The 21,498-nt window shown below is 45.0% G+C and overlaps 1 protein-coding gene across 8 annotated transcripts in view; it reads right to left on the bottom strand.

The window, feature by feature from the left end:
• The window catches only part of SFMBT2 (Scm like with four mbt domains 2), a 175,012-nt gene that overhangs the window by 112,885 nt on the left and 40,629 nt on the right, over positions 1-21,498 (bottom strand). For all 8 annotated transcript variants that reach the window (XM_053572825.1, XM_053572822.1, XM_053572823.1 and 5 more), the window contains one exon: positions 19,235-19,475. In XM_053572825.1, the coding sequence (XP_053428800.1) occupies positions 19,235-19,475 (241 nt within the window). The remainder of the gene's footprint in view (positions 1-19,234; positions 19,476-21,498) is intronic.

Here is a 21,498-nt window from a genome sequence, read left to right as displayed (position 1 = left end):
CTCTGCCAGCAGCCACTCAGCTACAGAGAGCAGTCAATGGTCTCCCTCCAAGCCATGATTAATCACTCCCCGTCAGTTGAAGTCAATATCCCCTTCACATCATGTTGACAAAAGAAAAATTTGGTAATAAGAAAAGGCTTTGCTTTATCTAGGCTGAACATATATAAATTACAATCAGATTATGTAGAAAAAATACATGAGCTAAATTTATCTGCAGTAACTGCACTTGTCACAGCACTTTTTAAATGCCGCTTTTTCAAAAAAGGATTTATTTAAGTACAGGAGTTAGCAGACAGTTGAAGAAAGGCTAGTATAACTCGTGAAAACGTCAACTGTGTCTCATTCAAACTATTTCTTCACACTGGAGAAATCACCAACTAAAATCTTTTCATTCCCCTGGATGAAAATGAAAAAGGATTTTTCATTCCTCTGGCCCAGAACCTTTTTTTTAACCATTTACAAAAACTACACTATCCTTTAAGCAGAAGCTGTAGGCAAACTATCCTATTTCCTTCAGGTCACTGAGATTACGATGACGTAAATGAGGCTCTGTGGCCCTTTCCCAAGGTGGTCACCCCACCACCCAGGGACATCACAAACCCTGGGTGATTCCAGGGGAACTTTAGCCACATTCTGGCGAGACGGACGCAGCTGAGGTAGCAGCACAGACGGGGGAAGAGGAGCGTTGAAGCCGCAGTGACACCCGTCACTGGAGTAAAGAACATGGGAACCAGAATACTGCCCTGGACCCCACACACTAGACAACGGGCCGGCAAGAGCCTCGTGTTTAACCAGCTCTGGGCTTCAGCTGTACGTACTTACACAAATACCCATCAATAATTATCAAATTAGTGGACTGGAACTGCTTTGAGACGTCTGTCCTCAGCTTAATGGTCTGTTTCGTTTTCAGCTGTTAGCAGTCTTCATACGGGGTATTAAGAGGATCTAACTGGCACTGACGGCATCTCCCAGAACATAAAGTGATGCTGGAGTTAAGTGTTTCCCTCTGGTTAATTATAAAGCCCTAAAACTGAGGTTTTAATTAATTACCAGGTAAACAGACTATGCAACCTAATTCTAGCAGAAGAGAGACAGGAGTGAAAACCGGCCAGACTTCCTGGGAAATGGGGGATGTTCCCACATCTGGCCACGTCAAACAGCCGAAATGAGAGGATGCCAAACCCACCACCCACCTCTGGAGAATGAAACTAAATATGGCCCTGAATTCTGTGCCCAAATACGACCTGAAGCCATCATCCCGGGGAGGATTATCCTCAGAGCAAGCGCTCAGCGCTTCCTGCGAAGTACCAGGGTCCTACGCACCCTGAAAGAATGAATTTGAACATACAGAGAGTCTAACACACCCGCTCGCTCTGCAGCACTGCGTGCAGGAACTGGGAAGGAGCAGGTAGCTGATGGAAACTAAATAAATCGTGCCCCGCACCCACACGGCACAGCCACAATGCGCACGCACAGGGTCCGTCCAGGTCCCCAAGCTCAGATGTTGAGTGAAGGCCCAAAACAGGGTGCGTCAAACAATCCTGCTTTTCTCGCTTAAATTTCTCACGTAAGATATTTCATGAGAGTACTTTATAATATCAGACATTTAGGAAGATGCACATCTTTTCAGCAGGTATTTCTGCAAAGTGAGTATGAGGGCAGGGAGAAGAGGAAGGCTTTCTGCTTTCTTTATCTACTGTTTTCACCTTCCCTCCCAAATTACTTTTATCTTTTTTTTTTTTTAAGACAGAGTCTCAGCCTGTCACCCTGGGGAGAATGCTGTGGCATCATAGCTCACAGCAACCTCAAACTCTTGGGTTCAAGTGATTCTCTTGCCTCAGCCTCCCAAATAGCTGGGACTACAGATGCCCACCACAACGCCCAGCTAATTTTTAGTAGAGATGGGGTCTTGCTCTTGCTCAGGCTGGTCTTGAACTCCTGAACTCAAGTGATCCACCCACCTCAGCCTCCCAGAGTGCTGGAATTATAGTCGTGAGCCACCACATCCAGCCACTTTTGTCATTTTTTTTAAAAAGTAATGAAAATAGAACTAAACCCCATTGAAATTGTGGCATTCAAGTATGTCAGGTCCAATGTTTTAAAAATTCTAAATCATTCGTAAATTCAACATTGCCTTGAAATAGTAAAACCCTGTAAAATATGTTAATTGAGTCATAAAAGCCTATTTTCCTCAATAATTATGTTTTTACTGTCTCCTCGATTTTGTTACACTAGAATTAACCAAAACTCTATCTGGATACAGGAACAATACATGGCTCTTGGCCTTTGCAAGAGTTGTACAAACACGACAAGCGTACAGCTGAGCATGAACGTTTCTGGCCTGGCGGGCCTGGACTGCACAGGGCAAGATAAATCAACACTTACAGCATCCTGGAGGCACAGCCACCTTCCGAGGGTGTCATATTAGCAACATGTGTCATATTAGCAACAAATTAAAGTGCTGGTGCCATTAGGTGGGAAAGCGAGGAATTGCTGGGAACTGGACGTAACCCAGTATCAGGAGACTAAGTGAGCAGAGGACGGAAAGGAGAAAGTTGGGGGAACCAAGGAACCAGACAAATGATGAAGCCGACAGGGACACACCTGTGCATGTGGCCCTAAGGAATGTGTGATGTTAGCACAGCGATGGAAGGTAATGAAGCACTGAGCAAGGTGAGTGAGGACAGGGCAAGAAGGGGCATTCAATGAGGAAAATGCAAGGAGCCCAGACAGACAGCACACCGTCCGACACCACGACGGACAGCAGTAACTGCTAGTGAGCTCTCTGTCTGCCCCCGGTTAGACTTAACCCAGGGAGAAGGAGAAAACATCCCGGTGTCCTCCCACTGGGAAGCTGTGCCACGACTATGTGACATTGGTTTGAGTTACCGTGTAGGTTGACTAAATCATGCCTCTGCCTCAGTGAAGCTGGAGTTGACGGGCAAGCTTGTAAATACACAGCGTGCCACGGTGTGCAGACGTCCTCCTGACTGCACGGGCATCTGTTCCTGCCCTACTGTAGGGCCCAGAGACGCGAAGCACAGGCTGCTCCACTCCATGAATTATTCTACTCCAGGGTCGGGCCTCCACTGTCAGCGCCCTGTCCAAACCCCTATCAGGCCCTGGGCACCTGCCTGGGAACATGTGGGGAGAAAAGATGTCACACCTGGGACCACAATCAATGTTTTCAGTTCCATTCAAAGTATGTTAAAACACTTTCCAGAACGCCAGTCCTTGCTGGCCTGGCTCTTTCTCAGCTCACGTTCAAGACCAAAGCAGCCTCTGCTGCACGGCCTGCTTACCCAGCTCCTTGCACTGAACCCTGTAAATAGCTTCAGGTCTCCATATCCACCTTAACCCAGCACCCCCACACGCGTGCCCTCCTAGACCACCCTAATCTCTCCCGCTGTCTCCCCCAGTGCAGAGATGGCAATAGCTAATGGGAAAAATAAGAGCACCCTGGCTTGTCCTCTTCTGGGCTAACCAGGGAAATCCACCAAGTGGGAAAATCAACTTGTCCCACAAAGTCGACATGTACCCCACAAGAATCGTTTCTCACAATACTTCAAAAACTGAGCTGTACTCAAACTTCACTATAACTACAGATGACCCTTGAACGTCATGAGGGCACTGGCCCGGGGCAGTTGAAATTCCACATGTAATTTTTGGCTCCCCTAAAACTTAAGTAATAGCCTACAAAGCCTTACCGATACCATAAAAAGACAATTAACACATTGAATTGAAGGTGTTGCTCTGGTCACGGTACCCACACACGCTACGCACATCCACTTTACCTGTAATTCATCCACTTTGGGAATGATCTACTTAAAATGTGTATTTGTTATTTTGGCAACCCCAGGAGTTATTATTCATTCTGTGGAAGTGGATCACACAAAGGTCTTCATCCTTGCCGTCCTGGAGTTGAGCAGGCTGAGGAGGGGGAGGAAGAGGAAAGGGAGGGGTGCGTCTTGCCGTCGCAGGGGTGAAGAAAACTCAAGTGCGAGTGGACCATGCAGTTGAAACATCGCAGCTCAGGGGTCGCCCGCACACGTTCTAAGCCGTTCCCACCTTCCCAGAGTCTGATTCATCCCCGCCCCGGCCAACATGATACACCCTGCCTGTGCCCACCCCTTTCTGGGCTATTTCATCCTCAGCAATGAACTTCTAAATTAATTTCAACCGTAGTGTTTTAGCTCCTTTTCGGAATAGCAGTTGTGTCCAAATGCATGAACCACCCAGCCAAAGCCCTCAACTCAGCTTTAAGCCTAAAACTCTCAGGAAATGGACAATCTGAGAAAAAAAAATACAACAAGGACCCAGGAAGGAAGGAGAAAGGGTAAGTTTAGAAGAAAAAAATCTCAAAAACAACCAAATCTCTTTGTTTTTAAAACAAAAAATCCATATAACTTTTGAATGGAGAAAATACTCCTTTTAAATGCAAAACGGTCTCTTTATTGAGTAAAAAGATGAGTTAAATTGGGAACCGAGGCAGGCAAATATCTCAAGAAAATTAAATTTGCTCTAAACATACTGTATTTAAATGTTAAAGGACCACTGCCAGCTATCAGAATTTTTAATTGACTTTTATTTGCCGGTTGGTTATTTATGCTGACTCCTCCCTGCATAATGCTTCACAGAAATCTACCAAAGAAGGCACATAAGTATATACACTTTACTGAAAAAAAGCATTAGAAGTAGTTATCTGAAGATCCATGTACAGAAGAGATATAAAATTAATTCGAATGGGCCACTACATTACACTTAGGGGTGCTTTATTGCCCAAACAAACCTGATTAAATATTGGTCCAAATAACACTAAACAAGGCATATGAGCCATCCCTGCATCTCTTTCGGGCAATAAAACACTTAAACAAAAGAAGTTTTGAATACATTTTATTATCTTTGGAGATTTTCAAAGAGTTTTGGTTTATGTTTGGGGGAAAGTTAGCGTGGACGGGGGTAGTTGTTTACCTTCATGATGGTCTCAAAAGACATTTGTCACATACTTTTCTAAAAAATAAACTGAATAGAAGCTAATGCCTTGATATAATGATCTACTGTGAAAAAATTAATCACAGACCATTTTAATGGCTGTAATTCGCTCTTATAATCCACAATGGGCCATTGAGGTCTCTTATAACTGTCGTGTAAAATACATCATTAAGGGCTTTTTAAAAAATTCCCCAGTGTTTAATCAACTTCTGTTTAACAGCTCTGTTAGTGCATAAGAGGTAATCAGAAAAATAATTGTGAAAATCTTAAAATCACATGGCTCTTCAGTTTTCCAGTGACTCCTCGGATTAAAACTCTTTAGAAATACAGGTCGGTTACTATGCATTCTTTTGCATACCCTGAGCTGTTTTAAGAAACAAACAGTGAGGCCTTGTTTTGTGTAACCAATCTATCCTCAACACTGCTGGCTGAAACTAGACATGTCCTAATCCTTGGAAACCAGGCAGGTCTTTAAAAACTACTTACCATCCACGCTTTCTGAGGGGAAGGCAGGCGCCCCATACTGGGGCTGCTCTGCCTGGTCTGAACGTGAGCTCGTTGGTACCTATGTATCTGGTCAATTAATGAGGCTCACCGTGCTGGCTTTGGGTGCCCCCACTTTTAAGGAGCCAGATTACAGACTGTTTGCTCCCTGAAGTCAGGGTGTCAGAGTTCCACCCCAGTTATGATAATAACACAGGTCAGCTCACAGAAGGGCAGCTCCTGACAGGCCTCCTGCCCTCCACACCGGATGGCACCAGGTCAGCCTCCACTGTCACCACCCACTTGGTAGAAGGAAAATAAATGCAGAACTTTGAGGACTGAGTCACAGAAATCAATTACTCTTCCTTACCATGTAATAGCTGACTCTTCCTTCTGTGATATGTGCACACCTATTTCTACCCTCAGTAAACCGCATCCGATGGCTCTTAGGTTGACCTGGTCTTTCCCCAATCCGCTATCCCCTCCCTTGCTGTCGGGCCATCTGTTATCATTTATTGGTGACACCGGGCTGTAGGACTGCTCCTAATCTGCGGCTTCCATATCCCAAACTGAACGATGTGACTGCCGCCTACGAGTGAGGGATGATTTAAAAAGCTCTCCAGTAAATAACACGCACGCTCTCACTCATGAACTCCAGAGAATTTTGTGTTATTCTTTCCGCACCGAGGCTTTGTTCTTTATCCACTTGCAACTAACATGCCAGGCATTATAAATCACGAGGTGAATCACATACCTGCCTGAAGAATGGAGGATCGGAAAAGAACCCGCATTTCTCACGGCCGCCTACGTTCATAGCCCTGCTCTACGGAGTTTATACAAGTCCCATTTACTACACCGGACGGCCCCGTGAGGCGGCTCTCATTATCCTGCTTACTCAGGGGAATACTGAAGGCCACAACATCTAGAAATGAAAGGCCTAGTCCAAGTTCACACGTTTAATTAAGTGGTAGCATTAGATCCAAAAAATGCATCTCTCATGACAAAATGTTCTTTCTGAATCACCTGGGTAAGATCCACATCTATAAACAATTATAACAGAAGGTAAAAAATGGCCATGAAGGGAGAAAGAAGCAATGCTTTGTCCGTGTTCTGGACAGCGGATCCGCTGGACCACCTCCCTACCCCGCCCCTGGGCGCCTTCAGCTCTACTCCTAGGTTCCCCCTTTCGGGACAGGGCACTGGCTCACGCACACACCCCCTTTGCCATGGCCTGTCTATGGAGGCCTAGAGACTATTAGAGCCTCTTACATTAAAAAAAATTTTTTTTTGCAGCTTTTGGCCAGGGCCGGGTTTGAACCTGCCACCTCTGGCACATGGGGCCAGCACCCTACCCCTTTGAGCCACAGGTGCCGCCCATCTTAAATATTTTTAAAAGGTTAAAATGTGATGAAGAGGGGCCTGTCTCACCTGACAGTGACAGAGAGCTCCTGCATGTGCCCTTAGAGTGAAGGTCAGACATCAGTTTGTCGTTTTAAGGATGAGCACATGATGCCAGGAGACAAAGCGATGGGCAGAGGTGAGCCACCAGCTCAGCAGCACGGCTCGCACCAGCACTCCCAGCCCTGCACACGGGCCGCAAGAGCTCCCTCGCTGCCCAGAGCTCGGGTCCACATGTTTCATTTATGTTTTAGTTCAGATTAATATGAAGGTACAAATGTTTAGGTTATAGTGACTGCATTTCTAAGGTAAAGTTCAAGTTATAGTTGAGCCCTTCATCCCGGGGACGTGCCGTGCACCCTTACATCACGCGCCTTAGGTGAGAGCACCCCAGGCCTCCTTCCTTCTCCCCTTTATCTTCCTCCCCTACCTCCCACTTGAATATACCTGTGTTTTTCTCTTGTGTGGGCATGTACTTGTTTACATATTAGTGTTGAGTACATGGGATTCTTGCTTTTCCATTCTTGTGATACTTTACTAAGAAGAATATGCTGCAATTCCATCCAGGTAAATACAAAAGATGTAAACTCGCCATCTTCTCTTTTGGCTGAATAGTGTTCTTGCAGCTCAGTTCACTATTACTGAGACATGGAAGCAACCCAAGTGCCCATCAACTCATGGATGGATAAACAAACTGTAGCGCATGGATGTACAACGTGCCTTATTTCAACACTGGCAGGGAGCAGTGCAGCGGGGCCTCTCCAGGCAGCCACTGGCAGAGCCTACAGGGTCAGGCCTCCCAGTTCCAGGGCCAGGTCAGTCCCCAGCTCTTACAAATTCCCACAACAGGTGAACAGCCCTCTAAGACCATTTGGCGTAGCAACTGCATATTTTAAAACCTCAAAAGAAAAGAAGTGCTATTTCGAAGAAATCCGCACCCAGACAAGAAGAGCAATACTCCCCACACTTCCAAAGATCGGGGTTTCAAATCAACTAATGATGCCTCTTGTCAAGACAGTCAAGAGCAAAGCATAAATGACCAATAAATAAGGAAACCCCATCTATAAAAAAACATCCACTGCCAAGAGCAGGTTCATCTTCTGTGTATGCGTCACTGGCCAAAAGTCGATTGCGTTACAAATGTGCTTCAATATAAAACGCTTAATCATAACTATATTATATACTCACACCCAAAATACCAGGCACATAGTACAACTTCAATATCCATAGATTAATGTGAAAAGTTTCCATTTCTACCGCAGTAGTAATAAGGGAATACAGTGGACCTCAACAGGAGTTGGTCAACCATGAGAGACTTTTTATCCATCAGCCCAACATCTTTCCACCAGCTCTCATTTTCCTATTAGCAAAGAACCCAGAGAAAAACTTGCAAATGAATTTCCAGGGAATTCAACAGAAGAAATAGACACTCAGCAAATTCTCAATTATGATAAATCCTTCCAACGCCCTGAGAATGTCTAAATGTATAAATTATTAAAAAAAAAAAAAAAACTTAGTGAACAAGAGGGGCTGTGGTGGAAAACCTCCTGTGAAAACTGGTCTTTAGACCTTCTTGCTCATATACGCTGCCCCTGGTAATAAGAACTTTGAAAATCTCGTGTTTCCCATCATGCCGTCAGTTTGGCCTTTGAAAATTTTTCATTCATTTAAATAGTCACAAAGAATGAAATGTCCTCTGTACTGCCACTATGACCTTGAGAATAAAACTGCTATACCATTCCTATAAGTACACTCAATAAGATGATCCGACACCCTTCATCCTACAATTCAAAATATACATCAGTAAGTGCAAATTTAACAAAATACATAGAGTGCCTTTCTCTCCTTGAAATTATACAAACATCCCACAAGCCCCTGACTCCCATCTTAATGTAATGTCTTTCTATGCTCGTAAGTATTACTGCTCACCCTACCCTACTTCTCTGCAATAGAGAAATAGGCAGGGTACAATTAAACTTTTCCATTTCATTGACCATAAAATAAAAATTTTCTTTTGCCTTAGATTATTAAAATTACCATTAGTCCTGATCAAAACAATATAAAGAACGTGAGAAAAATATGATAATCAGGCACAAAAAGGTAAATTGATGTATCTTAATGCCACAGCAGGGAGGGCAGGTATAATGTCTTAATACCTTAGGGCAGCGGTTCTCAACCCGTGGTCATGACCCACAGGAACTGTATTAATAAAAGGTCGCGGCATTAGGAAGGTTGAGAACCACTGCCTTAGGGCAAGACACCCGGGTAACATTCTCCCCAAAGCAGAAGAAACTCGGGCACGGAGGAAGAAGCAAAGGATATCACTGGTACATTCACAGGCAGAATCTCACGGAAAAGACAGAAGTTGAGGACGTAGAAACCCACTCCCTAAATCCACCCATGCCCGAGTCACTCTTCAGAAGACTTCAAGTTCTTAGGGGCTCTGCTTCAAAATCTGAACAGGCCCAGGGTACCATAAGCAGAGCCCAGAGACCACATGCTTAAAGATCTTTAAGGTTAATAAATCAAGCAAGCAGGCTTTTAAGTACGTTCTCTCTTCCTGCACTGACAGATATATCTTCATAATGTCAATCAAAAAGTATGTAAAAAGCTGCAGTTCCTATGTGACAGAAAGTTGGCAAAATGCCAAAGACAGCTAAATTTAATTATTATGACACATGTCTGGATAGTCTGTTGATGGTGCAGCAATGTTTAGATGAGTAATCAAATAAAGACTTATGTAATTCATAAATTATTGTTTCTTTATTCTGCCTTCATTTCAGCAAAATCATTACCTAGGTTTTCACATAATTTACGTTCTAGTCAAAGAAGTCACCTAATGGATTAGAAGACGAAATATGATTATTTCATCTATGTCACTTTAACAATATTTATCTAAAAATGTAGATTGAAGAAAACGCAAAATTCACAATGTTTACTCATTTTGTTCTCAAAAAAGCTGTTTTCCCATTAACACCCTACTATTCCAAATAGTCTAACACTCTAATATTCTAAATTACCTACTTAAATTAATAGGTAAAATACATATTACATATAATTAGTGAATATCAACTTTTTCTTTTTTTAGAGACAGAGTCTCACTTTATCGCCCTCAGTGGAGTGCTGTGACATCACAGCTCACAGCAACCTCCAACTCCTGGACTTAGGCGATTCTCTTGCCTCAGCCTCCGGAGTAACTGCGAGTACAGGTGCCCACCACAACGCCCGGCTATTTTTTTGTTGTTGTAGTTTGGCTGGGGCCAGGCTTGAACCCACCACCCTTGGTATATATGGGGGCCACAGCCTTATCCACTGAGCCACAGGTGCCACCCAGTATCAACTATTTCAATCTAAAATATTTAAGTAAAATTAAATATTTAATTTTTCCTGAATTTAATCTTATTAAATGTGTTTATAAAAACAAAACTATCCACAGTTCTAGCATTTGACATCCAGTCCAGGTGCCAAAGTTAAAGACGTCAACACTGACTGTCACCCATGTCTACATGGGCGCCTGTGGGAGAACAGCATGAATTTGGATTATAAAATATTTTTGTTTTGATTTTGTAAAACAAAATTAAACTTTGTTTAATATTGCAAAATATTCCCTAGTCAACGCATACACAACAGTTGCAAATTCTACACTAATTATTTAAAACCTTTAGAATCAAAACCCAGCCAGCATTACTGCAAAGTGGTATTTCATTATGTAAAACATCTATTATGCTTGTGCTCTCTGAGACAAGGGATTTGACCAGAAATTTACCTGGTGCTCTGACAATGGCAATGCTACAAACCGACAACATTCACAGCCTGCAGACACAGGTGCCTTTGTTCCAAGGGCCTGGGAGACTCAGGAATCTTGTCCCTCAAGCCTGAAGGACCTCGGTCTCCAGGGAGGATGTTTATCAGCAGCTACCAGTACCTGACCCAGGAGGGTCCGACCGAGAGAGGCCTCGGCTGTGCCCTTCCACGCCCGTGCCCGTCCACACTCAGTGGTCCTCCACACCTGTGCTGTCACCAAGTTCTCTGAAAGGCAGGGCCCCAGGTGGAGGCCCTGCTCGTGCTGGGGAAGTGTGGTGTCAACAGTAAAGATGGCGCACGTCTTGGTTATTCGTCAGAGCTCAAGGCAGGCCACAGAACAGTGAGGATGCATACATGCCCTCGAAGAAGCCCGAGGTGACCAGTGATGAAGACACATCAGTTACAGGCTTTAAATGCATGTCACAGAACCCTGAATCTAGAAATATGCACGTCAGCGAAACCCCACATCAGCTGTCCCGGTGGGCACAGGTCTGAGCAGCAGGGGCCGTGGATACTGACACTGAGCTCGAGGGAGCTGTTGCTTCTCAGGCACAGCACAGACTCCCACTGATGGGCAGTACAGCCTCTGCCCTGTCTGCCTGTTTTCAAGAGGTGTTTCCAAGAGAACTTTGATGGCATTTAAAGATGACCTATGGGGTAACTCCACCATCCCTTGGGTTTCTATAAGAGCTTTCGGTTAAGGGCATCTGCATTCTGAAATATCACCAGGACAGTGTCCACTTCAGCAAAATCTCACGTGGTGATTACAAGTGCCTGCAAGACTGTCCTCCAGGGCTCTGACTCAGCTCTGCCTCTGACCCCACTCCAGTGGGGGCTACCAGTATGCGCCAGCGTGGCTGGGCCATGGAGCCCACATGTGTGGTCAGACACCACACTGGATGTTTCTGTGAGGGTGTTTTGGGACAAGAAAACAGACAACCTCATCCAACCAGCCAAAGGTCTGGAGAGAACAAAAGGCTGACCTCCTCCAGCAAGAGGCAGGGCAGAGGGAGCCCATCTGCAGCATCAGCTCCCCTTGCCTGCGTGGCAGACGCCCCTCAGCCTCGCCATCTGTAGGCTGCGTCTCCAGCCTGCACCTTGTCCCCACAAGACTCCAGACTCACTGAGTCTCCACAGTCACATCCACCAATTCCTTAACATAGATCTCTTTCCATGTCTGCACATCCTATCACCTGAGCCTCTGGGGAACCCTAACACGGATGATATGGAACTCGCCTCTCAATCACACCCTCTGAACTCCCAGGATGCTGGACTGAAGGTCCTCCTGACAAGCTTTGACACAACTCCATGGCTTAGGGGACAATCTGTGCCCATGGCAATCTTTCCCTCAGAGATAGGGCCAAAAGGCAGCCTGAACCTGAGGACCTGCAGAGGGGAAGGACTCAGGCAGGGCCCTGGAATGTCCGCACAGCCTGGAATGCAACTCAGCAGGGCCTGGGACAGAGGCAAAACACTGGGGCAGAGGATTTTGGCATGGCCCTGGAACCTCAGCATGTCCTGGAGGAGAGGCCTGGCCTGGAATGAAAGCACAGCCTTGAAACACGTACATGGCCCTAAAACACAGGCATGGCCCTGGGACAACTGCATGGGCCTGGAACACCTGCAGGGCGCTGGAACAGCTTCATGGCCATAGGACATAGGCACAGGCCTAGGAATCTGCATAGCCCTAGAACACAGGCACAGCCCTGGAGTACTTGCATGGCCCGGGAACATCTGCATGGCCCTGGGACACCTGCATCACCCTGTAACAAGAACATGAGCCGGAACATGGAGCCATGACAGGAAGCTTAAGTAGCAGCAGCAACGGGAGAGTCTAAGGCGTGTTCAGGAGGCCACAGCAGGAAAGGCAGTGGCAGAAGCTCCCCACCCAGCAGACACAAGGGCGGCACAGGGGAGAGAGGGCAGGGGAGCAGCAGGGGGCAGACAAAGGAGGTCAGCAAGAAACGGCCCAGATGGGGGCAGCCAGCTGTCCCAGAGGCCGAGCCGTGCCTGGGGGACCCGTCTGTTCAGAGGTGACAGCCTCTTACAGGCTGCATGCGAAGACCATACAGGACATGCAAGGGTCCACCCAGAGCAGGCACTGGCCTGGGCAGGAGTTAAACCCTCCCAGCAAAGGGGGTGGCGCTGGGGCATGAGCAGGGGCGGGCAGTTAAGGAAACGGAAAAGCTAGCAAGGAGGAAAGATGTAGACGCGAGGCCTCGGAAACACTCAGCACAGGCTCCCCCTCAAATTCCACACCGAAGCAAACACATGCTTGACTTCAATGACATATGCTGCTGGCCGGAGAAGCAGGAGGAAATAGATTCGCTTGTGACTGGCACTAACAAGAAAACCTTCTCCTCACTGCTTTGCGCTTACAGTTTTCATGTAGCGCAGAAAAACCCAAATAGCATCTGAGACAATCTCCATAACTTTACATAATCTCACGGCCACCACTCGGCTAAGAAGTTTCAAACGGCATCGCTTCCATTTATTTACCACCAAAAAAAGACAAAATGAAACTATTCCGGACAGTGACCTTCTAGCTTGTTCTTAAAAATCACAAAAAAAAAACAATTCTACAACTTTTCTTACTGATAGGTTTCTAATATTTTAATCCTGACCATCCTAAAATACCACTGATATAATTTAACCAATGCACACGTATTTACTGACCCCCTTGCTACTTTCAAAGCAATGATTTCAGAACTGAGAAGAATTAACCTCAGCTTAAAACATACTAAAAGCTACTTGACCTGGAAATAGTCACGTTTTCTTCAACTGTAAAATAACAGTATTATCATCCACCTTACCGGGTTTTGCTCTGGGGATAGGATTAAAGCAGGTACCAGATACCATAGGAGGCACATAATAAAAATATTAGGGAGTGCAAGAAACCAATTTGATTGGAGAGCTATGACACAAAAGTGACAAAATTCACGATTTGTTTATTCACCACCCAAGATAACAATAAATAGAGCATGCGGCAAACGGTGTCAAAAAACAAGCACCAGCAAGCATGTCTAGGTAAAAGGACTATTCATTTTTCTGCTCATAAACAAAGCGTTATTCACCTTTACCTCTATAAAGGTTTTTGATATATATGAGGACCATTAAACCTGACTGACTTATTCACTCTTTGTTCTGTTTTTCCTTTCATGAGCCTAGAACACAGACACACAGTTTCCTGGTCTTCTGTTCATAGACCCTATTTATTTCAGAACCCTTTCATAACCTGCATTTGTTGCTCTTTGAATCTCACATTCAGAACATGGAACCTTGGCAGTCACTTGAGGTGGTGAGAGGGGGTCCCTCAAACTCACAATGGGTAGGTTAAACCCTGGATTTACATGCTCTGAGACAGTGAGGACATCTGTAACCCTCCTGGCTCCAGGCCTAACTCTAGGGTTCAAGGCCCATGCAGATAACAAACAAGCCGGAAAGATCTGGAAAGCAAACAAGCCATCACCAAAGAGCCTCCCACTCCAGGTAGAGGCTGCCACGTGGAATGCAGACCCGACGGTCTACATCTTCTTATTCTTCAAAAGCTTCCATAATCTGAATTTTTGCAGTTTTTTTTTTTTTTTTTGGCTGGGGCTGGATTTGAACCCACCACCTCTGGTATATGGGGCTGGTGCCCTACTCCTTTGAGCCACAGGCACCATCCAACTATCCGAATTTTTAAATAGCATGATTTGTAAGTGGCAGACACTAAAACTACTTCAAATTCCTGTTTGGGTCAAACCATAACAAACACAGAGGCACACGTTCACTCGCCCATCTTGCCAGCCAAGCCCACCTGGTCTGCCCCATGGTGAATGCCTGTACAACTTTCCATCTGATCAGACAGAACTCAAAACTGCATGAATTGGTTTAAATGGTCCATTACGTGCCGACAGAAAAATGATGACTTTGTTTTCTACCTGAAAGGTCCTTCTTTTACACACCATTGTCAAAACTGGTTTTCACAACAGGCTACTAACCACTTTTTTAAATGAACAGCTGACTTCTGGCTTACTTACCATCATGCTTGTCAAAGGCGGGCTGCCCTTTCTTCCTTTAGCATATTTTGCATTCTTTATACCAAGATCTCTAGTATTTAATGAGTCCCTCTCCACGTCCCTCAACGTGGAGCACCCAAGTTAGGATTAATCTTGCTCTGTGAGTTTTTGGCACAAACACTGAATTTTCCCATTAATAAACAAATGCAATTCCAGTTACAATTCAAGACCGCTGAAGAAAACAACATGATTGTTTACATTTCCATAGTGTTACTAAAGCATCATCTAAATCATAAAATAGAAATCATAAAAATTAATAGTCTCATAAATTACAATCAAATTCTCCTTCCCAGTGTCCACAGTTGAGCAACATTTTTGGTCTGATAAGTCCCCTGCTCTGACCACCGTACAGCCCTGGGACCACCTACCAGCATCTTTTCCTCTACAGCCAACTATAGTAAAAACAGCAATTCTCAAAAACAGTCCTAAAACCAGGCTTTAATACTTGGCAGGATATACTTACGTAACATAAGGCCATCTTGGCACTTTCTCCTAACACTTCATGAATAAACATTCCTTTATTCAAATAAGTTATATATTAACTAACTCCACTAAATTTGCTTCAACTTGGAATCGTAAATTGAGTCATGCCGGCAAGACTGCAGAGTTTTTGGAATTCTAATGACAGCAATTTTAATAACGGGGAAAATAAAAATTAGTGGCGTGCATCCTAAGGCACCGTAATTCTAATACTTTCATTGCATCAGTAGAAGGCACTCATAAATACTTCTCTGTTTATAAGCCGGGGGGGTGGGTTATTTGGATATGCATCACCATGCATATTTACCTACAGTCTTACAGAAGCATTGCTCTCGGAACTCAGTAGGCACCAGCTCAAACTCCAGAGCTCCCCCAGCCCCAGACTTTAAGAGGTAATGTCACTACTTCTCAATAAATAACAATGAAACAGTCGCTGGATTAAACGATTTCGTACATTATCACCATAAACAATAATTATTTGGCAGCTGCCCTTTGTGCGTGTGGCATGTACTCATGAATAAATCAGGACTTATTGATTTACTAAACCATAACGTTTTACATTTTGCTCCACTAATAAGAGCCATAATCCTCTGCGGCACTTAGCGATGCTTTAATGTGGTATGTTCCTTAATACTTTTAATATGAAAGATTAGTACCGATTAGCTCACGCACAGAACATTGCTCTGTAAATGGCCAATTGGCCGCTGAGTCCTGGTCTCTCTCTCAACACGTCCTTATTAATGGAGCTCGCTGATAGCTGATGGGAACTGAGTTGGGATGACTTCTCCTGAGCTCAGGACATGCTGTTTTCCCTTCCTCATAACATTTAATGGAATGAGGATGGCTCGCGTTAATTCAAAGCTTAAATTAATCGTCAACAGCAAGGCAGGGAAATATGGAACTATAAAGGGTTCTGTGTGCACTAGAAAGCTATCGCCTGCAAAGATACAACCAATTGCTTTGAATGCAGTCCTTGAGTTCAGAAGACAGAGGATGGCTTTGGACACCCCCAAAAACGTCCTCAAAGATCTTGAGCTCAGAGAGCCAAGTCTAACAAGAGATGGCACCCTCTCCCTCCTCCCATGACAACGGGCAAAAGGCCCTAACGCTGCCAGGCTGCCATCCACAACCAGCAGACTTCACTCAGTTGAGAACTAAACATTCTTAGTTCTCTGGGGTCCAACTGCGAACCAGAGTCTACAATCCCTCATTGAGGGGAATCCTGCCCAGGCACTCACAGTAACTTCCTCATCTAGTGACTTCTCCCCGTTGCACTATCTCCAAAGTAATGCAGGAAAGTGACTTCCCCTGTGCTTAGGACAGAGTCCAGGCTCGACTTCACTGACCCCAATTCCAAGCATTAAATAGGAAGGCCAGTACCCACACCCTCCTTCCTCACAAGGATCACAAACCAAGGCATTTCAGACTGCAAAACTCTTTAGCCACCATACATTACAAAGACAGAAACACCAAGAGGGAACCTCCCCCAACTGACTCCACTGGCCAAGGCAGGGGCTCAAATCTCTGGCTCCAACCTCAGGCCCTTCCTCTACACCACACTGACTCCTGAGGTCAGTAAGGACATCACTCTGACACCAAGGAGCCTCCCAAACAGAAACATTGTACACCACAGATTGCTCTAACTCCTGTTAATACTGTGCCATGGCTTTCAAGTTTAACCACAACAAAGATAGTCCAGGGCTAGCTGCAGAATTTACAATGATACCAGCTCTCTAAGTCAGAAAACAATACCAACAAGAACGCTTGCTCAAAAAATAGATCTGACTATTCCCTCTGGAACCACTGCTGCCTCTGGTTACAAAGCAATAATTATTCTGTCCTACAGCAATCAATAAAACCTCTTGCCCCGTGAACCTGCTATTTCCTGACTTTGTTCTCTATACTACTGGTTTCTAAGCTATATTGATTTACCTACTAAATTTTGTTGAAGTTCTTAAAGAAAAGAAATCACTGAAGAAATCCTCAAATTAGCATAACTTGTTACTGTTGGAACAGACGTTCAATCTTTCAGTTACATTCACGGTTTCCCTTTTTTCAGGGTTTTCCCGTTTTCATCTTGAACTTGACATTTTAAGTGTGGCTGTGTCTTGCCTAATAGCACATAGTCAATAAGAACAAATTTGATGGTGTTTCTGAAACCGTGACTGGTGCCACATTTCTCTTCCAAGCGAGACAGAATTGATTAATAAACTCTGCCCTCTAAAGCAACAGCATGGCTTTCTAGCAAATGAACCCATTAGCTCTTAGAGGGTGAGAGTCACGGCCCCAGAACTTCTCCCTAAAACTATTCACTAGAGAAGCTACGAAAAGTAAAACCACCTTGCATCCTCCCCAAGGGCATTTAGTGAGGGGAATATCAAACTTTATGAGTGAGTCCTGGCCCTGACAATGAAACCATCAGTCCAACTCTCCTGCTCCACCCTGGGCTTCTGCTTTTGATCCCCTTCCCTCCGTGCCCCCACGTGTGCACACGCCCCCACCGGCGTGGACATGCATGTGTCTGTCCCCTCCTGAGCATGTGGGGGTGAATCCATAAGGCTTCCGTGTGCAGAGGGGGGAGGGGGAGAGGGTCCCGTGCTCTCACTAAGACTCATATTTCAAATATTCCTTCAGCACAATTCTCCCATGAAGGCTGATGATTCATAACAAATCAGAAGTCATAGGAAAATTAAATAATCAAATGTGACATCTCATCTCACTTGAGCGGTGGTTTTAATTCAAAGAAAGAGCTAAAAATGTCACTTTGGACCCACGTGGGCGGGGTCTGGGGTAAGTGAAGCAGGCTTTACGTCGTCGCAGACCAAACCCTGCCTCCTTCCCTCCCATCTGCTGATGCTCAACTGCCGTGAGGACTAAAACTAAAGCCTGATCCATGAATAGCCACTCTCCAGGGCTCACCTGAACAGTAACCTGCAGCTGAGAGGTTACGGACAGAGGCTCACACTAAGGCCCAGGGGAGAAGGAAGGTCAGGGAGAGGGTGGGCCCTTCTCCCTACGGCTCCAGCGGCAGACAACGATGTAAGCAGCAGTTCCCCTTCCCTCGGGGGTCACTCGGCTACCCTGTGAATCTCTGCTGAGAGTTCCTCAAGCACAGGCAGGAGGGCCAGCCTGGGGCACACAGGGACGTGAGCTCACACCAAGAGGCCCCCCTCCCCTGTCCGCGTGAAGAAACAACACTGCCCAAAGAACCGCACACCTGGAAATACAACTGCATCTCCATGTCCACCAGCTGATGCCCGGGCAAACAGAACGTGGCTGATCCATGCAACAGACACCTGGAAATACAACTGCATCTCCATGTTGCATGCATGGGCAAACAGAATGGGGTTGATCCATGCAACAGACTATTAATTCAGCCTTAACAGGAAGGAAATTCTGACACACACCACCCCAGGAGGAGACTTGGGGACACCGTGCTAAGTAAAATAAGCCAAACACAAAAGGCCACAGGGTACAGAATTCCACGCACGTAACATGCCAGAACAGGAACCACTCCAGAAGCAGAAAGCAAATTAGTGACTGTGGGCTGGGGGGAGCGGGTGTGACCTCGGGGACCATATTAAAGTGTTCTGGAATTAGATGGTGGTTGCACAACCTTGTGAACGTACTAAAAATCAATAAACTGTACTTTATAAAGTGAATTTTATGGTACATGGCTCCTGCCTCAAAGAAAGAGGACGGCCACAACTGTGACCGGCATGAAGTGGCCAGGCAACCACGTGGCAGAGACCGGGTCTGACCTCACACGTGAGCTCTGTGTTGCTCTCGGTGCAAAAAGAAGAGATGTTCCGGCAGGTGGAAGGGGAGAAAGCAAAGAGGAGGGAGGTTCCCGGCCCAGGACAGAGCAGGTGCAAAGACCCAAAGCAGAAGGAAAGAAAGCAGACCCATTTCCCTTTCTTCTGAGACAATACAGGGTCAAGACATCAGCTAAGGCCAAGGCAACGATTCAGCTACAGGCATCAAGAAGGACGATCGCTGGGGAACCAAAGCCTCACCATCTGGCGGCATTAACACCTTGTTGTTCTGCGTGCACCACCCCACGGGGTGCAAGTCGGCGATGACCACATCGCACCAGAAGTCGGCCCTGCGGTCCTCCCCGTAGCCGCAGTAGCGCAGAAGCAGCAGCTGCCCACACGTGGTGATGATGGTGGCCACCCAGTACGTGTCCGGGTTGTTCTTGTTCGCCACCTCTAATTTCATCCCCGGCTGGAAGTTGCTTTGAATGCTGATTTCAACCTTAAGGAATCAGAAATGCAGAAAATCCGTTACTACACACACACCCACCCAGCAGATTACAAGAACCACTAAAAATTCAGCACTTAAAACCAACACTCTGCTGCCCTACAACAGGTGTAAGTTTGTCTGAGCAAAATACAATGCCAACATAAACATCATGCGGAATTTCCCAGCGGCCACATTTGGGGGTAAGGGGAAGCAATATACAATAGATAAAATTGATTTTAACAATATATTGTATTTAGCCCAATGTATCCAAAATATTATCCTCTCAACGTGTAATCAATATTAAAAATAATGCAACATCTGCCATTCTTGTTTTCTAACGAAGCCTCCACACCCGGTGTGGATTCTACCCTCAGCGCACATCTCAATTTGGACCGTGCACTTTTCAATTCCTAAACAGACCCACGTGGTAGTGGCTACTTTGTGAACAGCGCAGCCTTAGAAAATGAATTCTTTTTAAATTAAGGGTTATAATCTATTGCTATTTATTATCCCTCACCCCTCACCCCCCCAAAAAGAAGCTTTCTAGTTTTTCATGACATTGCAAAGCCAACATATCTACAGTCCATGAGCAACTGTTGCTTAGGGGAGAGGACGGAATTGTAAGTTACACTTCCAGGGCCCAGGTCATCCTTTAAACAGGGCATACAGACCTAGGAAGGTCTGAGCCCTGCAGGGCAACCTCCAGCCCTGCCATGCAGGACACTGGGTCAGAGAATTGACTGAACCAAATAAGGCAAGAGTGGGCTCCACACAGAGAGAAATTGGTACAGAATGAAAGACAAAAGTTGTCCCAAACTGCCCGAAGAACCTACCAAATCATCCCAGTGTCTTAAGATATAAATGTTACACTGGCTTTTACAGGACCATGTCCATGCTGTGCTCTAGGAAACCTTTGGGTTTGCTATGTTTTAATATTTAGCTCCTGGTTTTACTTAAACAGCCACATTCATGATAAACTAGCAGCTACAGCACGAGAAATATAAAGAGAAAGGAGGCGCTATCCATCTTCACAGGGTCACACGCTTGTAATAGAATCTTAAATTCCAGGGCAGCACCTGTGGCTCAGTGACTAGGGCGCCGGCCCCATATACCGAGGGTATTGAGTTCGAACCTGGCGCCGGCCAAACTGCAACAAAAAAATAGCCGGGCATTGTGGCGGGTGCCTGGGGTCCCAGCTATTCGGGAGGCTGAGGCAGAAGGATTGCTTGAGCTCCGGAGTTCAAGGCCAGACCTTGCCTTAACAGAAAATAAAAATAAGCAATCAAAGTTCTGGCTTCCTTATTCAGCCAAGGAGCCAAAAAGAAAAAGAACAGATTAAGAAAGTGTCCCGGTTTGCTTCTGATAATGAGGCTGAATCTTTGTGCCCTGGGTAGCCCTGTGAAAAAATGTGTCTCAGAGTTAAATCTCAATTTCCATTAAAACCATACGATGCCTAAGAACTTGACTCCTAGAAATTTAGTGCTTTTCTTACTAATGATATATTACCAATATATATATAACCAATATATATTGGTAATATATCACACCTAAGCAAATATATATATATATTAAGCAATATATATATATATTACCAATATATATATAACCAATATACTAATGATATATTACCAATATATCATTGGTATGGTATGGTATATATTGGTAATATATATATTGGTAATATATATATATATATTATATATACTTTGCTAAGAAGAATATGTTCCAGCTCCATCCATGTAAACATGAAAGAGGTAAAGTCTCCATCTTTCTTTAAGGCTGCATAATATTCCATGGTATACGTGTACCACAATTTGCTAGTCCATTCGTGGGTCGATGGGCACTTGGGCTTCTTCCATGAGCTAAGGCCATATATATTGGTAATATATCACACCTAAGCAAAAATCTGATAAAAACTGTTTGTTTGTTTTTTTATTTTCCAGGACTTGCCCTGTGCTGGGCATACTATCTGCATTATTCAAAGAAATACTCTTGATAGAATGGTTTCATTGGTTAGAGCCAAACGATTTCATCA

This window comes from Nycticebus coucang, chromosome 20 (assembly GCF_027406575.1).
Source record: "Nycticebus coucang isolate mNycCou1 chromosome 20, mNycCou1.pri, whole genome shotgun sequence".
Taxonomy (NCBI): domain Eukaryota; kingdom Metazoa; phylum Chordata; class Mammalia; order Primates; family Lorisidae; genus Nycticebus; species Nycticebus coucang.
This window is presented reverse-complemented; position numbering and strand designations above follow the sequence as displayed.